Source organism: Anomalospiza imberbis, chromosome 13 (genome assembly GCF_031753505.1).
Source record: "Anomalospiza imberbis isolate Cuckoo-Finch-1a 21T00152 chromosome 13, ASM3175350v1, whole genome shotgun sequence".
NCBI lineage: Eukaryota > Metazoa > Chordata > Aves > Passeriformes > Viduidae > Anomalospiza > Anomalospiza imberbis.
This window is the reverse complement of record NC_089693.1, coordinates 17,460,206-17,479,783: the sequence shown is the minus strand read 5'-3', so window position 1 is coordinate 17,479,783 and position 19,578 is coordinate 17,460,206. Positions and strand designations below refer to the sequence as shown.

General features: G+C 46.5%; 1 protein-coding gene across 3 annotated transcripts in view; it reads right to left on the bottom strand.

Moving 5' to 3' along the window:
* Positions 1 to 19,578, bottom strand: part of CSNK1G1 (casein kinase 1 gamma 1) — a 100,138-nt gene that overhangs the window by 14,446 nt on the left and 66,114 nt on the right. For all 3 annotated transcript variants that reach the window (XM_068204258.1, XM_068204260.1, XM_068204259.1), the window contains 6 exons: positions 15,325 to 15,476; positions 9,428 to 9,662; positions 7,013 to 7,098; positions 4,913 to 4,997; positions 3,156 to 3,304; positions 1,481 to 1,585 (listed from right to left, as the gene is read on the bottom strand). In XM_068204258.1, coding sequence (XP_068060359.1) covers positions 1,481 to 1,585; positions 3,156 to 3,304; positions 4,913 to 4,997; positions 7,013 to 7,098; positions 9,428 to 9,662; positions 15,325 to 15,476 — 812 coding nt within the window. The remainder of the gene's footprint in view (positions 1 to 1,480; positions 1,586 to 3,155; positions 3,305 to 4,912; positions 4,998 to 7,012; positions 7,099 to 9,427; positions 9,663 to 15,324; positions 15,477 to 19,578) is intronic.

Here is a 19,578-nt window from a genome sequence, read left to right as displayed (position 1 = left end):
AAAAATTAGGCCATTAAATCTGAAGACCCAAACCCACGCCTCCAATTCACTTCTCAAGACGTTTATTTTTTTGCTTTTTTCCTTTAGAGAAATGCTGCTCAAGACTTTAAGGGAACATCCCTCAGAAGAAAATTGTTTGTGTTTTGATGAGAAGAACCTGATTTCCTCCATGGCATATTAAACAATTCATCATCCTAAGTAATGTTTAGGTGAAAATATGACAAAAGCCGCTTGCAATGCAGAACTGAACTATCTGTGCAGCTCAGAATAACAAGGCCTGCAGACTGCCTGCATATTTTGGAATTTCTTTGGGCCTTTGTGAACTAAAATGCCTGAAAAGGAAGCCAGGTGTCACTGTGCTGTCAAGGAAACACAATGCCTCACACATACACAATGTGAAGGTCTGTGGTTAAGGTGGACAACAGGAGACTGGCTGAACAACCCCCCCAAAATCAGGGGGTTACTGCATCCATCAGGGTATTTATTAAAGCAGATGACTGTATCAGAACTCACACACCAGCCCACACTAATAACCATGTACACATGCTGCAACAACCTGGCCTCCTACAGCAACACTGCCCCCAAGAAGGGGTCATCTCCACTGCAGCTGATGCACTGGGATATATCCTACCCTATGTTAGCTGTGCGACCCTTCAGAGCCCAGGAAGGCTGAGCCCAGACAGGTTGTTACACTTCATGCTTGGGTCTGTACCCACAAACCCTAGCTCGAGGAACTGAGCAGAACCTGGAGGTTGAGGGAGCAGAATAAGCCTGGAACCACTCCCTGAGAATAAGAGCAGCAACAGCTCCAGCTGGAAGCTGCAGTTGGAGATCTACTGCAAGTCTGAGAATTCTGTTAACACAGAAAACCCAAACTCTCAACACCAACAAACAGTACAACAAGAAAGGAAAAAATGGGAAATTCAATTTCCCCATGGCAGTTCATCCAGACTGTGATGCCTTCCTGAGGGTTCTGCCTTGCCTGTCCTTTGTGCTCTGCAACACTCACACTGTGAACTGGACACTCTAAGAAGGACATAATGATGTTCTTGGGACACACATCCCTGTCACAGCCACATGCTCTGTGGGTAGAGGGCACCTGGGAACAGGCTGCCATCAGCACAACTCTCAGTCTGCTCCATGGTCCATGTGCTATGAGAAAAAGCACCTCAAAAAATGTGGTAGTCAGGGAGTCTAACCAGGCTGGATGATCGACTTTAACCTGCTCACCCACAAACTACAGAAAAACAGCCCCATTCCAAACTGAACGCTGGTTAGCTCACGAAACTGAGGAATTCCACTGGCTGATACCTTATTGCAACAACCTGTTGCTTTGACAAAATTCTCCTCAAACCACCATCTCTAAATTAAGCAGGAATTGTCCTTGCTATAACCAAGTATCAGCCCCAGCCATCTATAATGCCATGTGGCTTCTGCTTCTCAGTGCCAGAGGAATTGAGAGAGGAGCCAAGCAACGCACCTGATTGCGAAGGGCCTGTTGGGATGGTCGGTCCCGGTGGATGTGGCTGTCTCTTGTCACTGCAGAGGTCCCAGAATCTACATGGACAGATCCCACGGGAGTAGGCTGGAAAATAAGGTGTTGGTTAGGGCTAAGACTCTCAGATGCACAAACTCACCTTCTCAAGCCAGTAGGAAGAAGAAAAACATCAAAACACTGACCAAAGGAGCCCTGTGATTTACAGACATGAAATTTGACGGTGGACACCAGCACCAAACGTCTTGTATAAAAATTAATTAAGAAGATACAGTTAGGTGCCTGTCTCGATGTCAGATCACACCTAGTGCGTCTCACACAGAATTATTACAACTGAAAATATACAGACTTGTTTTCCTCATCCCATTGTCTCACCACTTGTAAAAATCACGCCTGCATAGAAACAGGATGTGTTAAAATTAAAGCTTCATCTGCTCTCTTCTCACCAAAGTCATAATCCCTGCTCCCAACATTGAGATCTCCATGGCAACCACTGTGGTTGTCAGCAATAGCACACTTGTCTTACAAGGTGCTCTTTATCAACTGCCTTTGTAATTAAAGAAAAATGAAGAGAAAATCTTGATTCACAAAGGGAATGATTTCTTAGGAACTCTGTTGAGCACAGTAAGCATGGGGAATGCTAAATATAGTTGGAACACAAAAGCACCGGCAGTGGTACCAAGTTTAGCATTGATGGCATTTGATCTGGCACCAGTGACAATTCATTTACAGAAGTCATTACTGCTCTTTGGGGTGAGTTGTGAGCAGAATGACCCAAAACAAAGACCTTTAGATTCTTCTACCCTATTTCCCCATGACACATCCTTTGGTCAAGGTCTTCCTGAGTTTAACTGGGTTTTGATGATAAAAGTGAGGCAATGAGATCAGGGTGATGGTCCACATGGAGTCATGGAATTGCTAAATGGAGGTTGGTTTCTCTGGCATTTCCTTGCCATGTACTGTACAGAACTGGTTCAGCCTCTGAATGTCCTCCAGGATATTCTGAGTTCAGGAGAGCAAGTTTAGATTAGATATTTGGGAAGAAATTCCTCCCTGGGAGGGTGGTGAGGCTCTGGCAAGGTTGCCCAGAGAAGCTGTGGCTGCCCAACCCCTGGAAGTGTCCAAGGCCAGGTTGGAAGAGGCTTGGAGCAACCTGGGATAGTGGAACGTGTCCTTGCCCATGGCAGGGGGTTGGAACAAAATGAGCTTTACTATTCATTCAAACTCAAACCATTCTGGAATTCTACTATTCACTGAACATCCATCAGAAACCTGCCTCGATCAGGAGATACCTTTTCAATGGGAACATAACCATTATAGGGGGTTTCTATGATTCTCCTGCTTTAAGATGGATTTTAGATACTGGTCTCCAATCCTGTGCTAGACTAGAGGGAACTCAGTCTCATCATGATCATTGTCACAAATGAGAAAATGAGGCTTGAATGTCCAGAGAGGTGGATGGGGCCTCTGTCCCTCAGGAAAACTTCAAGGCACTGCAAGAACCCCCTGAACACAACGTCAGGACATCTTACTGTGTTGAGATTTGAAAGATTTGATCCTAAATTCACTGGCATTAATTGGGATTATTGGGAACAAAAAGGCAATGGTGGGGAAGCAGCACCTGAAAGACAAGGCATGGGACTTTGCAGGGACAACTCACAATTGGCCTGCCGACCCAGTCGTAGGCGTAGTCAAAGGTGTAGCCTTTCTTTTCAAACAGCTCCGTGAAGATGGTCCGTAGGTAATCGTAGTCTGGTCTCTCAAAGAAGTCTAATCGCCGGACATAGCGGAGGTACGTGGCCATCTCCTCTGTCAGAAAAGGGGAAAAAGCAGCAGATTTTATCCTGAATCTTCCAAATGAGTTCTTAGAAACTAATGTCTGGGCTGCCAGCACTACCTCTGGCTTTTCTCCTACAAGTCATGGATTTTAGCAACAGTCCTCAATGAAAAACAATTCAAGCAAAGATGGAAGTCCCACCTCTGCTCAAATCTGACTTCCACACCTTGATTTATTCTATACATTTGTATAAAAATAAACAGAGTGAGAAATAAGCTCACTGAACCTGACAACAGGCTGCTCACAGGCATTTAGAATGCCCTTGCCCAGAGAAGCTATGTCTGCCTCATCCCTGAAAGTGTCCAAGGCCAGGTTGGATGGGGCTTGGAGCATCCTGGAGTAGTGGAAGGTGTCCCATCATGACATTGGCAGTGCCTGAATATTCAAAACTAGACTAGAGAGGGAGGCTCCAAGGTTAATTTACCTGAAGAGGGTTAATTTACAGGGTTTGGTGTTAAGGTAATTGCTTCCTGCATCTGGGCCGCACTTTACATGCACAGAATATTGAGTCCTAGGAGCTCATGTCCTGCCTTTTCCCAGCTCTCTCTTGGCTTATGGCCTTGACTTCAGCTGACAAAAATAAGAATAGAACTGCTTATTGATACTTAACTCTGTCTGTGGCTTGTGGCTTCCATGGAGGTAAAAGAGGGGAAAAACAATGGAGAAGAAAGAATCCTCTTTTTTAAGTACCTCCAGAAGGTGGAGAACAACCGGTTTCACAAAAGGAAGGGACAGAACTCAGTTCTTGCATCTCCTATCAGCCCAGACCTGAAGGAGCTATGAGGAGCATTGGCAAAAAGATGAGAACAGCCAACCTGAAGCTGTTCTGCTTGGAACCAGGTGGATTTTGGAATGAGACATCGGGGGAGTTACAGTGACTTGAGTGAACAATGATCCCATTCCAGACTTGCTGCTACTCATGCTGGGAAAGACATGTGGCACAACAGCTCCTACAGGAATGGGATTAATTGTGGGTGCTCTCCCTGGTGTCAGGACTTCAGAAACACTCCACAAAACCTCCCAAGCCCACTCTGTGGCCAGAGGACCCCAGGGAAGGCACTAACTCTGTACCCTGCTCTCCCAGCTCCAAGGTCTGTTAAACTGGAGATCAGGTGTTGGGCTTGGCTAGAAGTACACTTCAGTGACACTCTCCTTAAAACTGCTCCCAGAAGGTAGAATTCATTGGACAGACACACCATCCCATCTTCCAAGCTGGCCACCTACACCTGCAACACCTGTAAAACCTTCCATTTGGAAAGGAATTAACTGAGTAGTTCCAGCATGGTCATTTGTGAGAGGGAAAAATAATGAGGAGCTCTTTTGGAAGGAAGCCAACAAGTAAAACAGGCATACAAGGCCCTTGAGCACTGTCCAGCCTCCTTGATGAGAAGAGTTTTGCTCATTTTAAGACCTCAGGCCCTGCTAATTTATAGCAGCAGCTCCAGTTGTTTGCCAGCTTGAGGAACAACATGATGGATACACGTCATCCGGTACTTTCTGACGGAGGAGCACAGGCCCACCCAATTTAACAAGGTATGGCCACCTCCAGCTGCACTCACATGATCCCATCGGGGCTTTACCTGGAAAGTTCTCACAGAGAACTTCAACTGGAGTGTTTCTCTTTGTGTCCCCAATCTTCTGATATCTCTCTTTTAAGGTGTCAGCCTGCAGCACACAAAGACAAAACAGTTGTGGAGAAAGAGTTCAACCATGTGAGAAAGGACATGCTGTATGGGAAGAAAAAGGTATTTAATGCCCATTCTGGGTGACATCAGGAGATGTTACTTGTAACTGAACTGCATCCTGGACTACACCAGTAGGAATAGTTCACAGGCTATTGGGAAAGAACATCCAAGGATGTTCAAAACATCTTTGTTCATGGAAGGCAGGACCCTTATTAGTGTCTTACAATGCCCATTTCTCACAGCCCAGTCCTGAGGATTGTGCAGGGAAGGCTTCACAGGAGAGGGAAATAAAGATGCATGGACTGTGATGGCACATCAGGACCTCCCCAGGCTTTGTGAAGGTGAGCTGCCTTCACAAACAAATGCACAGCAGTTGCACAGCACATTCACAGCAATTTGGGTGAAATTCACAGACCCATTGCACAGCAATTTGGGTTTTTCTCTGTGCAACAGGATATTACCACATTGATAATGACTCTACATAGTCACACTTCTCCCAGATCCCAGGCTGCTCCCACACAGCCTTTCCTTTCACCTCCAAAGCGACCATCACTCAGCATTGGTTTAGTATCTGGTCAACAAGAAAATGAAACCATTTGCAGTTGGATTTCCCACCTAAATCAACCTGAGGCAGAGAACTCTGCTCCAGTTGGCACCCTGAAAGTGGGGTTTCTTGCCTCCATTTCAAAATATGTCAGTTAGACCTGGCAGCAGCACAATTAGCACTGTAGACATTCTCTGCAGATACAGCCCTGACAGTACAGACCAAAAGTACAAGCTGAGGAAACCTAGAAGGGCAAAGATGCCACATTCTAAATCCGGCTGGAGAGTCTGAGTTTGCCCAGGACCTCAAAAAGGAGTCAACTAATTCTTATCAAGTTCAGCACTGAATTGAGGAACTTTTGTAGAACCTTGTATAAACTTGGAATTATTTTAGAATAATTTACAGGATTAATTTAAAGCAGATGAGTTCAACTAAGCCAGAAAGGAAATATTTACTAGAATAACACACTTATAGAGAGGCGTGGACATAAAATCAGAGATTCTGATTTCTTTCACAATCCCTTTCATGTTTGAAAAACCCTTCTTTGCTTTTATGAGCAGTTGCCAACATTTTTGGCATGTGCCTGATGAAGCTGAGCTGAGACTAACGCAATAGGTGGTAAAAACCAGCTGAATAAGGTCTATCAATGCAACTGGGTCTATTGCCACTGACCAATGCAGAGCAGCTCCTGAACCCAAAGCCTTGGCTCCTTTTTCAAACAGGAGCTCTTGTCTTCCCTGATAAACCTAACCCGATCAGTCCCTTCACTCCCTTCAATGCCAAAGCTGAACACAGTAGCTTAATCATCAGGGAGGTGATGGAGAAGTGAAGATGAAGCTTCCAACAGCTCTGGAGCCAGCAAATGACTTACTCCTTGTTAGCTCAGCTGATGGATGTTGGCGGCAGTCAGCAACTCAATTTCTTGCAGCTCTCCACATTGTACACAGCATCTCATAAACTCCCCAGCACTGAGTGTCCAGTGTCTCTGGAGGGAAGCCAAGGCCAATACTTGTGCCAGAAAACCAGTTTTTCAAGCTGAAGTCCATCTGTGCATCTAAACCCATCAAACTGCTCCATTATAAACATGGATCACAGATGCAGCTGGGGGATTGTGTTGCTGTAACTGGAATTTCATAAACAGTCACTGTGTCACAGTCACGCTCCAGTTTGGGGCAGCTTCCAATCACAGCTCTTTCACTGCTGTCTCTGTCTCTCTGTTCAACCTTCTCTCCAAAATTGTACACTATTTGGCAACCTGAAGTGCCAGGTAATGTATTTCTACCTTAAAATCTTCCCTGCAGCTAAACTTAATGCCTCGGTGTTAGGCTGCAAGGACACAAAGGAGAAAACAGCGTTTCTGGCTGGATTTTGCCAATGTTTCCCCAGCAGATTCTCCTCTGGGTAGAGACTAGCCAAAGTTTTAAAGGACAAAACCTAAAGCTTGAACCTACCTTCAATCCTTGCCAGGGCAGGCTGCCTCGGAGGAAATACATGAACATATGGCCAAGGGCTTCTAAGTCGTCTCGACGACTTTGCTCTAAAAGAGAAGAGATGACAAATTATTGCTGCAGAAGCAGAAATGGCTCTGAGATCTCAGCAGCAGCCACACCTGTACCTGAGATAAAGGTACCACAGGGATGTTCACTCACTGTCTGCGGCTCAGATCTTGTGCGAGACCAGAAGCTGTTTCAGAAAGCCAGAAAATGTGTAAAATCAGCCAGAAGCCATGAGGTAACATGGGAACTGCAAAACACACATCCAGCTTGAGGCAGAACGGACAACTCTTAATTGCAGAGGAATAAAGCAGTGCCTCAGTTCTTCTCCGACCTGCCAGTGTCAATGGTGCCATGTGGTGCTGGATCATTTCCTCTGGACTAAATGGGAATGGGATACTCACAACCAGCTGCAGGGATCTACCCTTGCACAGTGCCAACCCTTTCCCGATTTCCTCTGCTGCTCATCAGAGCAGATCAAAAATAGCTCCTTCCAGTGCCATGGAACACTTGCTGCTGCTGCCACATGCAGATGTTGTAATTATAAATGAAGGGGGGAAAAAGGGGCACGGAGCCAAAGGAAAAATATCCTAAAATAAGCAGCCAAAATGTATCCAAAACCCCAGGGGAGGACAGAAGAGAACAAGAGATGTGCAGGCAACACTGGGCTGGGCTGAGCTGCACTCTAGGATTCACTGAGCTCGTGGAGTCATTTGGTGCACCCTTCTCTCCTCTGAACCCCACTTGCTCCAAACAACATGATCCATGACCCAGAGCAGATCCAGCCCACGACACTGCAGCCACCGCAGGAGATGCTGGGAGTGGGAACACTTGGGAGAAGGGAACTGAAACTACAGTTCCTGCAGTTATCCTGATAAAAAGGGGAAAAAGGGAGGATGCCCTGGGTAATTTAGTGCAGTGATACAGATGGACTTCCAGGAAGATGGTTGAGTGTACTTGTCTCTCCGAAAAACTGCAGTCAGACTCCTGAGTTTGAAAGATGAAAGGATTGATTCCACCTGGGCTGGTCTCACCAGGGAACCACCCGCTCCTCACAACCCCTCTGGGCAGGGACAGCCCCCTCAAATACACCCTCAGAACTGATTTGGACCCTTCCCCTGCATGAGCCTATGTGGGAGCTGAAATCCTGTGGGAAATGGGTCCTAAGGAAGGCACATGGTGCACTTCAATCACAAACACATCTTCTTTCCACATCGCCTGCACCAGCAGCTTCCCAGCCTGCTCCCACTGCACCCTCCCATTCCTCCATCCCTGCCTGACTCTTCACTTTCCAAAATTAGAAACCAGGCTCATCCCTCCTTACTCCCCAAAGACAGTGAGCTCTCCAAGTGGGAGCCAACATGCGAGGAGGCCTCCTGGAGAATATTCCATTATCTCACTACTTGTATGGATTTAAGAGAATATAAACATTTAATAAGTTATTTTTTGCCTTTCAGCCACAGAAATGTAATCTTCTGGTAGGAAAGAAAGCAGTGAGGAGAGGAGATGAAAGCCATGTTTAAAGTTATTTAAATCATTCATTTTCTCCAACCAATTACTAGGTCAGGGAACATCCAACTCTAACACCTGGAACTGGAAGGCATTGGGACAGTGCTGTGCTATAAAAATCTATTTGTTTATCATCCAGTGCAGCAATCACCGCCTGCCTGCTTGTCTTTTATCAGTGCAGGGCTGCTCCCAGTTATTTAGTTCCTAATAAAAACTGTAATTATGAGGCTTCCAACATTTCAGCTGGCTCAATTCCTCAAAAGAAGGGAGAAAAAAAAAAAGGGGGCACACAACTGTAGGCATTGGGAGGTTCACAAATAGCTTCAGGAGCACAAGAGAGCTGAGCCAAGATGCTATGGGAGGTCTGCAGGATTCAAATGGCAAGCTGGAATGTGTTCAGGGAAGGGACTGGAGCTAGGGAAGGAGCTAGAGCACCAGGAGCAGCTGAAGGAGCTGGGGAGGCCCAGCCTGGAGAAAAGGAGGCTCAGGAGGGACCTTCTGGTTCTGCACAACTCCCTGACAGGAGAGGGAAGCCAGGGAGGCGGAGTTGGGCTCTGCTCCCAGGGAACAAAGGACAGAGGAACAAAGGACAAGAGGAAACAGCCTCAAGCAACACCAGGGAAGGTTTAGGTTGGATATTAGAGAAAATAATTCACTGAAAGGGCTGTCAAGGATTGAACAGGCTGCCCAGGGCAGTGGTGGAGTCACCACACCCGGAAGTGCTCAAAAGATGTGTGAATATGGCACCTGGGGACATGGTTTAGAGGTGAACACGGCAGTGCTGGTCAATTGTTGGACTCAATGACCTTAGAGAGCTTCTCCAGCCTAAAGGACACTCTTCAAGCTCCCTCCATGCAGACAAACCTTTGCCAAGGTGTGTGTTGATGGACATGTATCTCGCTGTTCCAGTGAGACTCTTGTGCTCCCTGTAGGGAATGTGTTTTTTGGTTTCTGGGTCAATGTACTCCTTGGCCAATCCAAAGTCTATGATGTGGATGACGTGCTCCTTCTTATTGCCCTGCCGGCCAATGAGGAAGTTCTCCGGCTTGACATCCCGGTAGATGAGGTTCTTGGAATGCACATACTCCATCCGAGAGATCTGCAAAAGGAGGGAAATGTTACTTGTGAGCAGAGCTCCGGCTCCCAGCAGAGCTGGAAGAGGAATGTGTCATCCCCTCCTTTCCAAGGCTATCACGCTGTGCTCCCTGCTTTATTCCCACGGAAACGGCAAAGGCTGTTTCTGAGGCGTTACCACTGGGATGCAGCTCTTGGCAGGATGCCACGGGGAGCTGCAGCAGCCTTTTTGTATTGATTTTAAACATACTAAACCGGTTACCAAGAGCTCTTCCCTTGCCCACCTCCTTCCCCTGTTGCTCTGTGTCTTACCACCTTCCTCCCTCGACCCATATGTTGTCTTAGACATGCCAGATTCTTCATGGAGGGGGATTTTTGGGCGGGCAGAAGCTTTACGATCTTCAAAGCTGACTAAAATAATAATTAATCTCATTGCTGTCAACTAGGAATAGCTGGAATATTTTTCTGCTTTTGACTAACGTTTTTCTGGAAGTTTGATGGAATGGGAAGGTGAAAGGGCAGGAACCCCACTTCTGAGGTGATGGAGTACCTCTAACACACCTTATTCAGAAGATCATCATCAAAATTGCTTTTGAAAACAAACATATTGCAGGTGTATTGTCAAGCAGTTCTCCCTTGGGTCCTGAACTTAGGAGATGATTCCAATGGGAAAAAAATCTCAATTTAACATCATTTATTACCTTTAATTGCCTTTATATGTTTCAAATGAACACACGTGAACCCCCATTTATGGCTGTCCTGGTCACAGCTGCCCTGCATGCCAAAGGGCACAGTGGATTAAACAAGATGCTTCTTTGGAAAGGCTGCTGGAATTGACCCAGGTATTTGTGGGTCAGCAGTGCTACGAAAGTTCTGCAAAGTTCCACCAACTCCCAGTTTTGCACTAATGAGCCTCAGTCCCCAGAGGACACTGCCACACCGCTGCAAGGGACAGCACAGTGCCAGAACTCCGGGAGACATCCAGGGGGAGGGCCACCAGCTGGTCACCCCCACTGGGTGGATCCTGGTGGGAAAGCTCTGCAGGCTGGAGTCTCTGGGTCACTGAGCCAGCTCTCCCCCAGCCAAGCAGCAGGGACCCCCTGCCAGCCCTTCCAAGCCCCTGCTCACTCCGTTGGGCTGGCAGACCCTGACTGCTCCTTCATTTCTCGCTGAATCCAGACATGTTCCCAGCTGGCAAATCCAGACTACTCTTTCTCTTTTCAGATGTTGGACCCACATCTGGTTTTAAAAGTCCACCTGCATGTGATCCTCCATGACACTCCCAGGCCCCTACCATACACCCTATTTTAAAGGAAAATCTGCTGCATTTCTACCTCTTGGAAAGAAGTAGCAGGCAGGAGGGGGCAGCTCTCCTTATAAAATAAACAGCTGTACAGGGAGGGCAGCAGACAGGAAAAAACTGGCTGCAGGTGAATCAGGCTTAAAAACCAGAATTTGCTCCAAGACTCTTCAAAGAAGGGAACAGCACGTGCTGGCGCTCCCTCCCCTCGATGCAGTGATTGATTCCAATGTGCCGAGAAAATGGGTTTCACGGCTAACAGCCATTATTTCCAATCAATTACAGGCTGGTGCAGAGCAGAGCAGATGCTCTTCAGTCATTCTTCACACTTTGAATCACCTACAGGACACAGCAGTAGGTCGTGAAACAAAAAGCCACGTTGGGAGGCAATTCAAATGAAGATGCAACCCTTGAAAGAGGAACAAAGAGTTTCCTTGCCTCTCCACACATAACAAGCTTCCAAGTGGAGCCTGACTAGCTCATTTGATTTGTTCCTGCTACCAAAGCAGCTCAGTTGTTGAAATCCCAACAGCAATTAGAAAGCCTGAAAAGGGCCTATTTTTTTCTCTTTAAAAACTCTCAGCAAGTTGCAGCAGGCAGGACAACAACCTGGACAGCTGAGGTATCAGGTGAGCCAATATGCTCCAGCAGCAATCAAGGATACTTATTTTCCTGCCCTTTTTCCTCCCACCTGCCTTTTTTGCTTCCACCACACACACACAGCTGCTGTGGGGTCTTTCATATTCCTTCTTTACTTCCACCTGCCTGGATGTTTCATGCTGGAGAGCTTTGCTCAGCCATGGCAGCTGAAAGACACTCCCCGAGTCAAAAAGATGTTTCTTGGAGTAGCTTCCATGCTTTATTCAACTTGACAAGACACTCTCCCTGCTGGTGGCTGCTGTGATGTGGAGTGTCTGGGCTGCATCTCCCTTCCAGACTCTGCCTGAGCACACACGAGCAGCGGTGCTGCGGCACAACCTCGGCGTCAGCCCCATCGCATGGCTGAAGGAGAGGGGAAGTGGTGCTCCCACTCCAGAAATGTGCTGGATGCAGAGGTGCAGGGGCCACTCCTTTGGGTTTGAACTACAGGCTCAAACACTCTGAATTCCTTCTTTTAGGGGCAGAGAAACCACTCGAGGAACTGGGACTAACTTGGAATTGCTCTAACACTGGAAAAACAGCATGCACACGAGCACTAGGGTAGATGGAAGACTCTGAATTACATAGGGATTTCCATGGCCATGGCCGGCTGAGTGCATCCTTGGAGCCATAAATTTCCATTTCAGATGTCAGAGAAACCTTTAGGAGGGGGGAGAATCCCTTGGCACACAGCAGGACTCCTGTGCTGTGGTGGAGAAATGAGAGGATATTGTGACATTTAGCAGGTGCCAAAGAAACCCGTGCTTTCATTTGCCTTCCTCCTGCCAAGGCAGCAAGTGTAACAAACCTTCTTATGCCAGAAAGGTAACTCTTAAGAGGCTGATCTTGACAGCAGTTCCATCTCTAGACCTTCCTGGTAAACTTGAGCCCTTCTTCCACACATCACCTGCTTAAATATAGATCAGATCAGCAGAGAATGAAATTAATCTTGTTCAAAGGCAATTTTGATGGTCACTGGTAGAAAAACATCTTGCCACAACTTGGTCCAGATCACATCCAGAGTATTTTTCCAGTGCCTGGTGACACAACAGAGCTTGTTGTAAGCTGTCAGTGAGCTTTGTACAGGCTGGGCCTGGCCAAGAGTGAAAAACAGAAGCCTAAAAAAAAACCCATTCTCCCCCAATTTATGGGCTGTGGGGACTGACATAGTGACCACATTTAAATTGCCAAGCTTGGCTTTGTTCAGGAGCTTCACCCACTGGATCTGATCTACTGGATGTCTTCAGCTGCATGTGGAGTATGGAGGAAGCAGTTAGAGTGTGAACAATTCCCAAACAGGCTGCCTTTCTTGAAGACTCTTTGTCATCCAGTCTCTCTTGCCCTCAGCCAAGAGAGCCTTCCTGATGTAAAACTATGTTTGAATTCTTCTGTAATCCCACGTGGCACTTCTTAAGAGACACTGCCACTGTTTTTCCTAGAGAAACTCCTCTTTCTTCTAACGTCTGTAAAGGATCCACCCCAGTTCTGAGATGCTGCAACCTGTCAAGCTCATTCACACCAGCCAAGCAGAAATACCTATTAAAAAAATATCTTTCCAAGATGTCTCTGATTAAAAATTGACCACGGGACTGGATGCTCCTACAGACATGGGGATCGTCCTAAGTATGAGGAGAAAGATCAGGGGACAAGTGCCCACAGTTAGAATTACAGCAGCTTAAGCAGACTTGGCCAGTCAGAAGCAGGAACAAAATGTAATTCATGGATGTGAACCCAAGGAATTTGAGAGTCCAGCTTTCCTTTCTCATGTGTCTCACACTGGAGCGTGACACAGTGACTGTGACCATTTGGTGTCGGAGAAAGACAATTTTCCCTAAAGCCTTGTGGCTAGAGCAGAGCGTTTTCATTTCATTTGATCAGTTAGTGCCAGCCCCTTTGGAAAACACTTCTCCCAGGGCCAGGTGATGAGGCACACCTGAGGATGTCTGATCTGTCCCCTTAGATGTGCACACTCCAAGGTGGCAACTCATGTAACCTCCCTGAGGAGACTGAGAAGGCCCTACAACATCTCCCCATGGCCAGAGGAGCACCTGATCCTTCAAGAGAACATCAGCTCCTCCATTTCCAACTGCTTTTGCTGTCCCCCTGCATCAGCCTCAGCACGTGTTTTGCACCTGGCACCAGTGCCTCGGTGAGCTGCAGCCTGGCCACAAGATCAACAGGTGATGCCAGTGAAGAACATCCAAGCCCAGAGCTGAGCTGCAGCCCTGGGACTCGGCAAAAGGCAGCAGCTATGGCTGTGAGTCTTGATTTCCTCAGCAGTCCCTTGGGAATAGATTTACATCTTTATATTTTTCCAGCAAAGGTCACACAAGCTGTATCTGAGGCTTTGCCATCTGCTGCCACTTGATTTAATCAAAGTCAATACTATAAATTGGTTTTCCAGTGATAAAGAAATGCTCAAAACCAAGAGAACTTGACTGCTCTGCTGTGGGAGGCCACAGTAACAGGCAGGTGCTGTTCAAACTTCTGCAGTTCTGATCTTAGTTTTCCATTTGAGATTCTGCTGTGTCAAACTTCAGTTTATCTGGAAAGGACTGTGTTCCTCATCCCTTACATCTCCTCTTCCCTACCATGCTTCTATCCACAGAGCTATTAATGTGAATATACAATCCCAGCTCTGCTGTGGAGTATCGGGGTGATTCCAAGGTCCAGTTATGCAAAATCTGGATATCTGCAGATATTTAGGTACTTGGGAATCTGCAAACCAGTATGAAAACCAAAAAAGCCAAACTGACTGGCTGGCCCCACTGACTTGTGGAAGCTTCCACACCACATTTAGTATGTTCAGCTTTCATGCTGTTCATTTTTAACACAAACCCAAATCCAAGCCTGGATCCCTTCCAGCTTGACTTCCTTTCCTTTTCAGGTACATTAAAGGCTCTGTGATGTTGCCCATAGAACTATTATATTCCAAGTGGCAGAAATTTAAACCCATTCGATTGACCAAATTTTGTACCAAATTTGGCAGAGGCAGAGCTCTCAAATGCCGGTATTTTGGCTAAGGAGAGCTCAGCTCCCATTGCCCCGTGAGGTTTCAGTCTATGGGCAGCCCAGTAGCACCAAACCAGCAGAACTGGTAGGATTGTGGGAGGGTGCTGTGCTCTGTGTGTCCTACGGAGCAGGTGAGAAATGAGATGTTCCTGGGATGTCCAAACAAAGGGAGGGAGCTGGGGCAGGTACCGGGGCAGGGGCGTGTAGGGGACGTGGGACGCAAGTCCGTAGGAATCCAGCTTCACTGGTTCTGCTGTGCAGGGAGCCAGTTTCTCATAAGCATAATCTGACCTTCTCTTCAAAGGCAAGAGTCCTTCTCACCCCTGAGAAGTTTTCTTTTATAAGATGGAGAGGGACCTTGCACAAGGGACTGGAGTGACAAGACAAGGGGAAATTGCTTCCTGCTGCCAGAACACAGGGTTAGATGGGATATTGGGAAGAATGTGAGGGTGATGGGGCCCTGGCACAGCTTTCCCAGAGAAGCTGTGGCTGCCCCATGCCTGGAAATGTTCAAGGCCAGGCTGCACAGGGCTTGGAGCAACCTGGGATAGTGGAAGGTGTCCCTGTCCATGGCAGGGAGGGTGGGATTAGATCTTTGAAGGTTCCTTCCAACTCAAACCACCCGGTGATTCTGTGATGGAATAAGATTCTCTCAGCCCTGAACCTTGCACTGTGCTGACCCTAGGATGGATGGACACCCAAGGACACCCCAGGGCAGGGCCCTGCCATCACTTACCAGCTGAATGGCGATCATTAACACCGTCTTCAGAGTGAAGGTCCTGTCACAGAGGTCAAACAGATCTTCCAAACTGGGACCAAGCAGCTCCAATACCATGGCGTTGTACTTTCCACATGGTCCGAAGTAATACACCTGGGGGAGCCCTTCAGCTGGAAGAATAGGAAAAGAACTGGAATCAGTCAATGGGACAAAGTTAATTCCCCTCCCCCTGCGTGCACACCTTTTGCTAGGCAGTTTTATTGTCACGTCTTGAGTATTCTATCTGATGCTGCCCAGCAAGGAAGTTCCAGCACAAACTGTGACTGAACCAAAGGCCAAACCAGTGCAGGTTGTGCTCAGCTACACCTTGGCACAGACAAATGGGATTTCAGAGCAATTAACAAATCCACCTGAAAGCATTGAACTTTGGCAGCTTAAAGGCTCGGATTCAGGGAACAAGACATGGAGTTCCCTGTGTTCCACTAAAAACCAGGCAGAGAAGAGCCCCAGATGTGGGCTAGCACTTGTTGGAGCACTCAGGAAGATGACAGTCCTTGGAGAAAATGAAGCATGGCCAAAAAAGGGCTGCTTTGTCACCAAAATAGCACCCAGCCCTTGTTTTTCAGCACAACCTTACACAAAGTTTACACTCAGTAAAAAGGAAAAAAACCTTTTCCTTTAAAATAGGGAAAAGTTTTAAGTTTTGACCAATCACCACACAAAAATAGGTGATCATGTTCATTAGCATATATGCATACACACAGCTATCAACATTGAACTGGTAGGAGCCAGAGCCCATAGTCCCACCCAACAGACTGCTCTGTGAGAGTACAGTGTTGATACTCAGCTGGCAGGGGATTTTTGGGTGGATCAGCTTTCTGAAAGGCATCAGAAGGAAAGGAGAAAAACCAGCCTTGATGTTGGAAGACTCAGAGAGCTGCACAGCACTCCTGGAATTACCTTTGAGTCAAAAAGGAAACCACAGCAGCCCATACAGAAGGAATTTAGTGCAGGCCCAACTGCTCATTTTGCTAATCAGCACCTGCACCAGCACTCGGCGTCCCAGCATCAGCACCAAGCTGGGTAACATGTTTAAATATCTATGTATTTCCAGTCTACACCTCATAAGAGCTCCAAAGCAGAACAGAAAGGTTTTGTTTTGAAATATAGGGCTTTGTCTTATGTCAAAACAAAATATTTACTTGAATGCCCAAAGATACAGCGTCCTGCTATTCAGTGTAAAGGCTGAGCACGGGGAGCACTGCTATGTTTTTTCCCCACAGAGATCCACAAATTACAGTGCATGGGACCTGAAAGCACATTGATTACTGATTTTATGGCATGTTTTAAAAAAGTGCAGGCACACACCTGGATTTGCATAAGTGATCAATGTTAGATATAGCAAAATACTTGACGAATTAAGTGCACGGTTTGGTGTCGGCTCTGTGAGGTGCTCAGTGAAACATTTCAGGCTGGAGAGTGTGTCAGCCACACAACAAGTGCATGTCCTACTCCAGATTTAGGGAAGCCCTGCTAATCCACCCAATGGCACTGGGAACTCTGCAACCTGCCAACAACAAAACAAATGCAGCACTGAGATCACTAAACTGTAAATATCACAGAACTTGTGCTCCCAAGTCCTGCTCCAAACGAACAGACTGCAGTTTGACAAAGATTACCTGAGGAGGGTTTTAATCTCATTAATTCACATGCTCAGGGAATCTGTCATCAGGATGCATTAATGGGATATTACAGAGTATTGCAGGAATTCCCTGTCTAACCAGTGTTTTGTGTCCCATGTAAAACACTGACCCAACCTGGGTTTGGGAGGCTGCTGCTCCTAACAGAGCTCCATGCTTTAGGTAGCAGTAACAGGCATTAAATCCTCTGGGAACACAGGATGGTTTGATGGAGAAGCAATTCAGAAAGCCAAACAATGATAGGATATGATCTAGGCAGCTCCAAGATGATTTCAAATATCCCCAAATCAACACAAATGGCAATTTAATGTCATCAGCTTAGTGCTGAAGGCTGGAATAATTGCAACAGCTCTTGAAGTGACTCACAGTGAGCCACTGGGTTTTCAGTAAAGTCTGATGAGGACTTACCTACAAAGTCACCAAGATAAGCATCTCTGTTTTTTAGAGAATAATAGAATAATAATAGAGAATAAGAGAGTAACAGAATATTTTATGCAAAGTTTAAACCTGAGCCCATTACAGATTCTAGATACAGACAGACAACGAGTACCTCTACCACAATTTCTACAAGTCTCAAATAGTGGAACTGAGGAAGGAATTAGGCTTAGGACTCTGCTAACTAAGGTATGCAGGAGAATAAAATTGTAGAAAGGCTCTTAAAGAAGGTGAAGGAGCCCATTTGCAGATCAGGGGAATATGAGAACATTTAATTTACAGCCTGACTTGGTAAGGGGCAAGCATTGCAATTAAAATGAATTTCCTACTGGGCATAAGACCCAGGAAGACAGATTGCAGCAAGACCCAGAAGGTGGAGATTTCACGTAGGGAAGGAAGCAACACTACTTAGTGCACTCTGGGATCCCAATTCCTTCAGCTTTACCTACTCAGAGCTTACAGCCCAGAGCCTGGCGTACCCTCGTTGTCTTTAACCCTCAGGAAAGCTCTGCTTTCTGTGGGAGCTCTGACAAAGTGAGGCCTTAGTGAAGAACATAAAGAAGCATCCTAAATGTCAGAATACAGGAGACACCATTGGCTTCAGGCGTATTTTTAAGGTTTGATTTTTCCCTGAGGGTTTTCTCTGACTGCCAGCTCTGCAGTCAAGGACTTGCCTCTTGCCTTTGCCAGGATAAAGCTGCTGTAACATCTCTCTGAATTCCAGAGCCAGGCTGCACTGCTGTGTCCTGGATCCAAAGGAGCATCTCTGATGAGCCCTGTGGAGCTCCCAGCCCACAATGAGGATCCTCAGCTCCACACTAGTTATGGAAATAAAGTTGGGAGGGACTTGGCATAACACATCCTCAGCTCACTCAAACTCAACTCAACATTCACCATCTTTTTGTGAAGAGAAAAAGCTCGAAAGATGAACTTGATGTACACATTAAAGGGTGTGCTGGCAGATAAAACTGGATGAAACTTGAGATACAGGCAGCTCCAGAGCCATTATGAATAGTAAAAAGGGTCAGCCTAAGAAAATCTGCATAAAATTTGATTTTGTCACAGCCCATCTGCATAATTTATGACGTAGCTTGGCTCTATTTCAGTGAAAAGCATTGTGTCCTGGTGCTGAGTCCATTGTCACAGTGAACCACAGGAGCGCCATAAATATCACCAGCAGATCCGTAAATACTTAAGAAGGATGTTGCCAGCTAAAGAGATTGATGGAAGAAAAAGGACTTTTTTGCCTGGGCAGTTGGAGTTGAGGTTTTTAATGGAAAGTAATTGCATTGGGAGAGGACTGGAAAGGTCACACAAAGCCACGGTGTCATGCTGTAGGTGAGCAGCTCTGAATTCAGAGACTGTGGGATGAAAAGCCACCAGCAGAGCAGAGTCTCATACTGAGGATTGAAAGGTACAACTCAACACTTGAAGCACAAACCATGATCTTTTTAATGCAATTAATGCATGAAATCACATCAGAACCAGGAATTTCTCCATGGTATCAAACAAGAGCAATACACTAAGGGAAGAAAATAAAGGCATGATATGTGCAGGTTCTCCTTTGGAGGAAAACCAGTTTATTACAGCAGAGACTGCTGCAAGCAGAAATCATCTCAATTTGCTTAACGGCTTTGGTCTCGCTGCTGAGTGATTTGGCTCAGCTACATGGAAAAGGGCCCACTCCACCCTCACTCTCACAGGAAGTTTATCACCCCAATAAACACAGACTGATTGCTGCACCGGAATCCACAGGCAAATTCTGCTATTTCAGCACAGTGATGTCTTGGAAGAAATTCAAGCTGAGCACAGCGAAAACCTAGCAAAGCATTTTGTAGATTAAAGCATCGCTGCTGGAATGAGAGCAAATGCAGACATCAAAGCCAAAAACTCAAGACTTTGATTCCCCCACACTCCTGAGATTGGCCTTGGCTTTCTGGGGATGCTAAACTCTCACTGCTCCTGGGCTGCTACCAAAAGGGACTTTCCCAGCCTTCCTCATGCTCTGTGGCAGAGCAATATGTTGGATCAACCCAAAAAACACTTGGCTCGAGCTTCAACACAAGAATGGGAACAGTAATAAAGAGCAGGATCACTGCTTTTCCAGAGAGCTTCATCTGAGCCGGATTAACACCCC